This window comes from Odontomachus brunneus, unplaced genomic scaffold, assembly GCF_010583005.1.
Source record: "Odontomachus brunneus isolate Ranch 3 - 2012 unplaced genomic scaffold, Obru_v1 Obru_scaffold_046, whole genome shotgun sequence".
NCBI lineage: Eukaryota > Metazoa > Arthropoda > Insecta > Hymenoptera > Formicidae > Odontomachus > Odontomachus brunneus.
The window spans coordinates 182,902-191,936 of NW_022639496.1; the positions used below are offsets into that span (position 1 = coordinate 182,902).

At 35.6% G+C, this 9,035-nt stretch overlaps 2 protein-coding genes across 3 annotated transcripts in view; one reads left to right on the forward strand and one right to left on the reverse strand.

Annotated features, from left to right (window-relative positions):
* Positions 1 to 2,535, forward strand: part of LOC116844761 (putative nuclease HARBI1) — a 3,696-nt gene extending 1,161 nt beyond the window's left edge. Inside the window, exons 2-3 of the mRNA XM_032816774.1 lie at positions 204 to 406; positions 2,020 to 2,535. Coding sequence (XP_032672665.1) covers positions 204 to 406; positions 2,020 to 2,535 — 719 coding nt within the window. The remainder of the gene's footprint in view (positions 1 to 203; positions 407 to 2,019) is intronic.
* Positions 2,536 to 3,543: 1,008 nt separating this feature from the next.
* Positions 3,544 to 6,842, reverse strand: LOC116844771. 2 transcript variants are annotated; one of them, XR_004378132.1, is made up of 5 exons: positions 6,593 to 6,842; positions 6,258 to 6,490; positions 5,976 to 6,122; positions 3,951 to 4,066; positions 3,544 to 3,837 (listed from the first exon to the last, which is right to left on the reverse strand). XR_004378132.1 is itself a non-coding variant. In XM_032816782.1 (4 exons), exons 2-4 carry the CDS (start codon positions 6,328 to 6,330, stop codon positions 3,957 to 3,959), a joined length of 330 nt encoding a protein of 109 aa, XP_032672673.1. In that variant the 5' UTR covers positions 6,331 to 6,490; positions 6,593 to 6,842; the 3' UTR covers positions 3,544 to 3,956. The 2 variants fall into 2 exon arrangements, 1 of the variants encoding a protein (XP_032672673.1); XM_032816782.1 differs by having other exon boundaries at positions 3,544 to 4,066.
* Between the last annotated feature and the right edge of the window lie 2,193 nt (positions 6,843 to 9,035).

A 9,035-nucleotide genomic window follows, 5' to 3' on the forward strand; every position in this document is an offset into this window, starting at 1 on the left:
ATATATATATATATATATATATATATATATATATATATATATATATATATATATATATATGTCACATATGAATGCATATTTTAATATTAATTAATTTTATTATTTACAGTTAGTATTAGCGGACATAATAAGCATATCACAATCTAGTCTTTCAAAGATAATTTTTCGTGTTTCAATATTACTTGCTGGAAATATCCGCCGTGTTATAAAAATGCCTTCTTCTATAGAACAAATCAATAGAAACCGTACTTTATTTCGGAACTTGGGATACGGCAACAGAGCTATTGGGTTACCTGGAGTTGACGGTGCTATCGACTGTACTCATGTTCGCTTAACTCATTGTAGGTTAACAAATATTGAAGAAGTATACAGGAATCGCAAAGGGTATTTTTCTCTCAATGTACAAGTATGTATTCTTATATTTTATACTTTATATTGTGACCGTTTCTCCGTTAGTTATACGCGAGAATACGGCCAAAACTTCGTCTCCGCCGTTGCGGCGATGGCCGAGCTTGCCGGCAGCTCTCAAAAAAAATATCTAACTCGGTAGAGCAGCGGGGTTCTTGTGTCGACGCGCGACCTTCCTTCGTGCGACACGAGAGGAACAGGCGACAGAGTCGGAGGAATCACGAATGAACACACATATCGTTTAACATTACGCTATATTTAACAAAAAAAAAAAAAACAACAAAGAAAGATACTACAAAGACGCTATGCGGGCTCCGAGTCGCGTAGTCGCGAAATCCTTCGGCCGCCGGATCCGTAGTCGAGGATCCTTCTGCTTCGCGGAGTTCGAACGGCACGAGGCTCGCGAAATTCTCTCGTTACACGCTAATTATTGCATTGGGCGCCAGCCGGGTGCATCCCGGCCCTAATTGTCTCGTCGCGAACCGCGTATTTCTCGCCACTCTCGGAGGCCCGCACTTTCTACGAATAATCGCGAGTCGTCATAATTTCTACGCACTCGCTCGCCGTACTGTGCGGTCGCAAACGCGGTGAAGCGGCAGCAGGCAGCGCGGTAAGGACGGCTATTCTCTCGCGAGGTTGGACGGTTCGTCAAGGATGGAGACGAACCCTTCCGGCTGCCGTCGTGAAGCGACGGCAACCATCTCGGTCCTTCGGCGCTCGGACTGAACGACAGGCAGAAGACAGCTCACCAAAAATCCCTTGCTGGGCTCGCCCCTTGTTCCTCGTCCGATCTCTCGTTGTACGGCTCGTCCGCTCGCTTGCGGTGTCGTTCGCTCGCTTGCTGGTAGTTTTCACGCTTGCTGGTCGTTCGCTCGCTCGCCGGATTGCCACCGCTCTCGCGTCGCTCGCTGTTCGCACAGACGAATCTTTCGCAGTGACGAATCTTTCCGCGAGCGCGAGGTTCCTTAGCTCGCGGTATCAGCCGCCGATCGCCGCTAGGTCCCATTGGTCCTGCGGGAACGCACGGCTCTAGCGCGGGCGCCTTACAGGGCCCGCGCGACACCGCCGAATTCTCTGATTCCGTGTCGACGGAATCCTGCGTCTGACGGCAGCTCTAACTGGCGTGGACGCTCAGGTGGCTGCTGGAAGCTTTAGGTATCCCAGGGCGTCCCCCGGGATCTGGTCCTCAAGGTTCAGCCCTTCCTGGCGCCCCGCGGCAAGTTAGTCGGGGCCCCTGTCGCTTGTGGTAGCGAGGGGTGGATCCTGCCCCGCTTGGCGTGTCGTCTGCTGCAGGTCCGCCGTCTCCTCGCTCCGATCGCTGCACTTCGTCGTTATCGTCGCAGCCCGAGCACACAATTAAAACAAACAAAAAAAACAAAAAAAATTATAATAACGCGATCTCGCACGCAAAAGCGTGCGAGACCAATTCTTCGCAGCCGCCCTTCCCGCGGAAGAAGGGGGCGCGAGCACAGCTCTCCTCGTCTCCCGGCTAATCTCGGTGACGGCGAAATCGCCACGTCACAATCTTATATGGAATACCTAATAGAATTCACTTTTATAATTTAAAAATATAGTTATAAAAAAGCTTTTTGTAAATACATATTTATATAGGCTATCGTTGGACTACAAATGGAATTCCTTGATATTGTACCAGAATGGCCAGGAAGTCAACACGATAGTCGTATCTTTCAGAATTCTAGAATTTATATGCGATATATAAGACGTGAATTAACTGGCATATTAGTTGGTGATAGTGACTATTCTTGTCTGCCATTTCTTTTGACTCCTGTTCAAAATCCAATAACAGATGAACAATTAGCATATAATAATATCCATGTAAGAACTAGACAAATCGTGAAAAGAACATTTGGAATGTGGAAACGGCGATTTCCTTGTTTAGCACGAGGGCTTACAACAAAATTGATATGCTGTACAACAATTATTGTAGCAGTTTTGCATAATCTTTCTCTTACCTACGATTATATACTACCGGAAGATGATGAAGACGATAATATTTTTTCTGATAATGATAATGATAATGAAGAGAATCATGCTAATTATCCAGAATGGCAACCGGCAGATGGATTTGTCATGAGAGATACTCTTATAGAGCGTTTATTTAATTAAATGAACAAAAGTAAGTAAAATATTTTATTAATTACAAACGTTTACTTTGCCATTAATATAACAATATTTTTATTATTTACAGAATAAAAGAAGTCATTTATTCACTCAATAATAAGTATAAAAAAAAGATGTTATAACTTTGTCATTAAAATTTATGATGTACAAAACCAGTGGTTAGAATAAAAGACTTTTATATCTTTATTGCAAATCTTCATGTTGCAGTATTATTATTAATTTAGGAAATCGGAAATATATATTTTATATACACGTTTATTGCATAAAATATACATTCTTTCTTATATGCATATATACGGAAACTGAACTTAAAATTTTCTTTAAAATAAACATTTGAAATACAAAAAGAGCGATGTCAAATTAACATATATTTATTATTTTATTAACTAACATATTTATAAAAACTTTTCGTAGCAAATGTACTTGTATCTATATATTTGAAAAACAAATATAACAAATATAATAAAATATGTAAAATGCATTACAATATTAATAAATCTTCAGAAATAAAATAAACAGTTCTTTAATATTTATTAAAGCATACCATTTTTAATACTTATTAGTTATAAATAAATCATTTTTTGCACTTTTTCAAATAATCTTCAATATTCAATACTTTCATCTTCATAATAATTTTTATAATAATAATCGGTAAACTAAATAATTACCTAATAATCTATATACTCGCGCTATAAATAATATATTATATTTCACGCATTGTGTTTTAATTGCGATATAATATTAGTTTCATTTTAATCAACATAATATTAGTGTCATTTCAAATTCAATCTTTATAATACTTAAGACATCACAAAATAAACTTAATAACAAACTTCGCGTAACGTAACCCTTATAGAAATATCATACTAAGAATCATTGATAATTACTTATTATCCAGTATTTTTAATACTGAAAATAAGTAATTATCAATGATTCTTAGTATGATATTTCTATAAGGGAATAAAACTAGGAGTATTAAATTATTATTTTAACTATTTATTCTCATTCTTTTTAATCTCTAATTTTAGTTGCAATTCAGCCATTTCTGCTGCAGTAATAACTGCACGTAATTCCTGTTCTTGCATTTTGATTAAATGTTGTTCTTTTAAAGTGCACATTTTTTTTCGTGCTCCATTTTTAAGTAATTTATTTCCATTTCTTGCTCAAGAATTTTTTGTATTCTTTGTATTTTCGTTGACGTTTTATTTTCATAATCACTGCTGGAAATTGCATGTTTTCTACGATTGAAAGACATTTTCTCTCTACTCTGCCGTGTCTTTTTCGAAGCTACAAAAGTATGAAACAATAAAATATTTTTTGTACACGCTTATCGTTACCAATTTTGATTAATTAAATAAAATGTAATAAAATATATGATTTATTTAAATATTAATACATACCACTTGTTACAATATCTTTGGTACTCGGTGTGGTGTCAATGGTTGAAGTATCTGATAATTGTAATGGTGCATTTGTATACATTTCTTTATCTGTATAGTAGGTATAACGTTTTCTTCTGTAATGATAACAAAACTATTAATTCTCCAAGCAAATTAATTTTTTAATAAGCATATGTGGTTATATCCTTACAGAAATTAAATTCTGAGAACTATTAAAGAACTTACATTAATTCAATAACAGCATTTCAGTCATTATTTATCCAATATTTAATCATTGATTAACAGGGTTGGGAACGTTACTTTTTAAAAGTAACGCGTTACCGTTACCGTTACTTGTGGTAAAAAGTAACTCGTTACCGTTACTCGTTACTGATTCTAAAAAGTAACGCGTTACCGTTATTTGAAAAGTAACGATAAAAAAAAATCGTTAGTTTCCGTTACTTTTGTAAAAAAAAAAAGTTAAAATCGGCATATAAAACGAATAGTAGAAGAGACAGTACATAAATTATACATATATAAAGACAAAATATAAGATATTTAAGCGGGATGCACACATTATTGCATAACGACATAAAGCCCATTCTACATTAGTCGCAAGTCGCAAGGTTGCAAAGAAATTGACTAATCATAGTCGATTGTTCTTCTTGCGATCGAAGAATAATCAATTATGATTGGTACAATTTCCTTGCGATCTTGCGATTGCGACTAATGTAAAATGGGCTTTAGGGGCGCCGCACACGAATTGACATAACAGTAACGTAAGACGTACCGTAAAAATGGACCAGTTACAATCGAGTATTCACAAAAATGGCGACCTTACGGTTCGACGATACTCAAAGTGATTGATCAGTTCTTACGGTACGTCTTACGTTACTGTCAATTCGTGTGCGACGCCCCTTAAGTGTGGTCTTGAGTTCTCAATGAGAACTTAAGCCATAAGATTTAAGCTTTAAATCCTAAGCCGTAAGAATTTGACCAATCACAGTCAATTATAAGAAAAATAATTTCTTACAGCTTAGAGATTAAAGCTTAAATTTTATGGCTTAAGTTCTTATTGTAGATCACGCTTTAGAGGCTTTCTACAATAAGCAATAAATTTTAAGTCGCAATAAAATTGACCAATTACAATGGATTATTCTTCTAATAGTCGACTATGATTGGTCAATTTTATTATGACTTAAGATTTATTGCTTATTGTAGAATGGGCTTTACGGAAAGCAGCACATTAATTGTTTATCATGTACAAACTTTTATCACGTGACAAGCGTTGCCGCGTTCTGTGTACAGAAGCCATCATAGTAAAAAGTAACGATATAAGTAACGATGAATTTCGTTACTCGTTACTAAAGAAAATGTAACGCCGTTACTTTACTGATACAAAAAAGTAACGGCGTTACCAAATCGTTACCAAAAAAAAGTAACGAAATAGTAACGTCGTTACAAATAACGCGTTAATTCCCAATCCTGTTGATTAATATATTTCAAATTATATATAACAAATATATGCGTATTATTTATTTATGTTTTTATAGGTGTTAATAATAAAATAAAAGAAAAAAAAGAGAAAAAAATTACGGATACAGATGTCATTCTAGAACTAGAGCTATCTACTTAGCAGCCAAACATCTTAGATTTTCTGATACTGGATCATTTGCTATATGCTCACTACCTGCTGCACTTCCATTGCTTTTTCATTATTTAATCATGGAAAAATAATTCAGTAATTCTGATTTTATTTCTTTCTCATATTATATTTCTGTAAGGATATTTCATCACTATATTATTATGTATAATATTAGCATTTAAATATTTATATTAATGATAAGGTAATATTTAATTACTGCAACCCTAGCGCTGAAATATTAGGGATCACTGTAAGCTTTAGAATTTAATAATTACAAATTATTAAATTCTACTACTAACAAGAGTTATTAATAACAATGTATTAAATACTAAAAATAAGTAATCAATTACTGCTTTAGCAGTAATAAATTTCTGTAGGATAGATAATAACATCAAACTTACTATTAGAAATGTCATCATCCTTGTTGTTGTTATAAAACATGTTGTCATGGTTGCCTTCTAAATTAACTATATCACTTTCTGAGAATGACATTTCGATATTTGTAAGATCATGAGCAGCTACATAATTTGTTATTTGTGTTTCTCTTTCTGAAAATATAGAATATTTCTATTAGATACTGTATTATATTGACTCATGTAATTAATATATGTGTACATCAAAAAATGTTATTTATCTATGATATATGTAGTGATAAATTTTAATATTATGAAAGATATAAATACTTTCTAGTTCTTGTTCATCTAAATTAGAAGAATAAATTGATGGTGCAGTTTTCATTAAGTTTGGCGCTATCATTTATAGCGGGATATCATTGATATATGTCGGGATTAATTTCCAGTGATTTAATTGATGGTCCTCCACCTGTTGCCATTACATTTTGCTTTTCTTTAGTCAAAGCATCTCTCTGATTTTGTTTCAGGTTTGCCCAAAACTTTTTTAATTGCTGAACATTTCTCTTCAACAGTAATTAGTTATTATAACAACAATATATAAAGATCTAATCAATAAATATTTGTATCAATAAGTGCCGATTCAATTTTTCACATAATTCTTTTACCTCTTGTGTTGTTAATTGCGATGCATTGTATTGGTTGCATATTTCCGACCAAGCTGCTTCTTTCTCCTTTAGCGTAGTACCATCACTTTTCTTTATTTCTATTATATGTTTGTACTGTTTTAATATGTATAAAAATAATTTTTTTTCGAATGATGTAAAATGTTTTGACTTATTTTTACATTTATCCACATTATTAATTGTTATACTGCTTCAAAAGACAACTCAAGATTAAGGTTAGGTACAAACTAGTAAAAAATAATATGGGCCTGTTCTTATTAGATGTACTGCTGAACTAGCATGTTTCCTATTCTTTGATCCAACGGAAATATTACGAATTTACCCGAAGTTGAAATGAAGCCATCTTAAGTGTTGTCAAGATTAATTCAAATGAAATAAGTCGTTACTTAAAACTAATTTCATTACAAAGATTATCTTATATTCTAACTATGAATAGATAATATCTTAAGACAACCTTAAGTGAATAAGATAATCTTTATTAAGACGATCTTAAGCGCGATCTTAGGAATGGACTATGAATACGGCCCTTTGTGTCTTTTATCCCTATATTCTTTGTTATATTTTCTTAATAACTGAGTGGCACGTTGCGCCTCGTCCCTATTTGCTTGACGGGTTTTCTCCGGATCAAAATCTATCTCGGTCAAAACACGAGTAAAACGGACAAGATTTGAATCCCCACGACTACGCTGATCATATCCCAACAACAACTGCGACGTCTTTGCTTTGATAGCCGTATGATAGGTGTTGTTAATAATATATTGCAGCGCACCCAGACGATCCTTCCACTCGTCCACTCGAGCTAACGCTTTAATTAGTGAGCTTTTCAGGAATCGATTGACACGTTCCACGATACCATTTGCCCACGGGGACGTCACGGTAACTTTACGATGCTTTATCTGATGATTCTCTAAGTAAGACCCGAACTTTTTAGATGCAAATCCGGTATGACGGTCCGACACTATTTCCGCTGGCTTTCCGAAATTAGCAAAAATTGTTTGTAAAGCGTCTATCGCGCCTTTCGTACGTCGTTCTTGTCGGCGTTAACCATGTAAATCGCGTGTAAGTATTGATCATGACTAATATGTGATGATAACGATCATTCGTTTCCGGCAAAGGCCCAAAAAATCTATGTGCAACGTATCCAACGAAGCTTGCGGTGTAACGTCCGGATCTATTTTAAAACATTAATAATATATTATTATAGACCGGAGGCCGACTTGTCTGATTTCAGACATCACTAGATATTTTATCCCTATATTAATAGACATAAATACGTGCGCATGTGTATATTCGCGGGCGTTAAAACATAATTAAAATTATAATGCCGAATGCTGCGTGCCGTTAGAGAGTCTTAAAAATCGATGGATCAACCTAGAGAAACCGTAATCGCTCAGTGCGATAAGAAGTCCTGTTGCTAACATAAACAGGAGCATGAAAACTGAATCCAAACACCACTCAGGACACCGATGCGGTGACATCATACTGATAGAATGAATCTCTTCCCTCTCCATGACTCCATCAGCCAATCAGAAAACGACTCTCAGCAATAAAGCGAACGTGTAAAAACGCGCGCATCGGTAGGGAAGGCGATCATTTTCTCATAATCATTCTTGTAATCATTTTCGCTGGTAATATATCAGTCTCGTAATATATCAGTCTTAATGTCCAAACATGTAGTAATTACTCTTGCCCATCCTCTATACTTCGAACATTGCAAAACCTAAATTAAGAATCGCGGGCCGCATCATCCCGCGCAGCGCTGAGACCGAGCTAGAAGAACGAACAGCGCTGGTCTCTCACCAGATTCATCGATCGTTTCGCCAGACTCCGGAGACCTAGTGTAAAAACAAAGTGACCCAAAAGTGGAGTCATCACTCTGTTGGTCGTCCACGTAAGTTACTGATTTTACTACTTTCGAATTTCCCTATATAGTTACCTATTGTGGACGTAATAGCGGCATGGGAAACAGACATGTTTCCCCCTCGAATCTATGGGGCGAGTTAAATAGCCATGAAACGTGTAAGACAATTCTCAATGTAGTCGTTTACCTTTTTACGCATAACTGGGAACCAAAAATTCTGATTTATTCTTCTCAATGTTTTCTCGAACCCAATGTTTTCTCGAACAATGTGCCATGTCATCATGGTGTACTCTAATTAAATGGTGTACCATGGCTTCGGGCACTACAAGTTTTAAATTTCCCTCTTCCTGTCTATAAACTAATCTGTTCCTTTCTATAAACCAATTGAAACTTTTCACTATCTTTATTCTCTAATTCGCGACTGATCTCTATTATTCTGGGGTCCGATAACTACCGAAATTCGAGCTCTCTTTCCAACGGTAATGCATTAGCATACGTCATGCTGCGGCTAAGTGCATCTACGTGCGCCATTTGACTTCCGGCCGATGCGCTATCTTAAAACAC

Coding starts and splice junctions, on each gene's coding strand:
- LOC116844771 (XM_032816782.1), bottom strand. CDS start 6,330: ATGATAGCGCCAAACTTAATGAAAACTGCACCATCAATTTATTCTTCT. Junction 6,123..6,257: donor AGATGAACAAGAACTAGAAA/GTATTTATATCT, acceptor CTATATTTTCAG/AAAGAGAAACACAAATAACA. Junction 4,067..5,975: donor GGATGATGACATTTCTAATA/GTAAGTTTGATG, acceptor TTATCATTACAG/AAGAAAACGTTATACCTACT.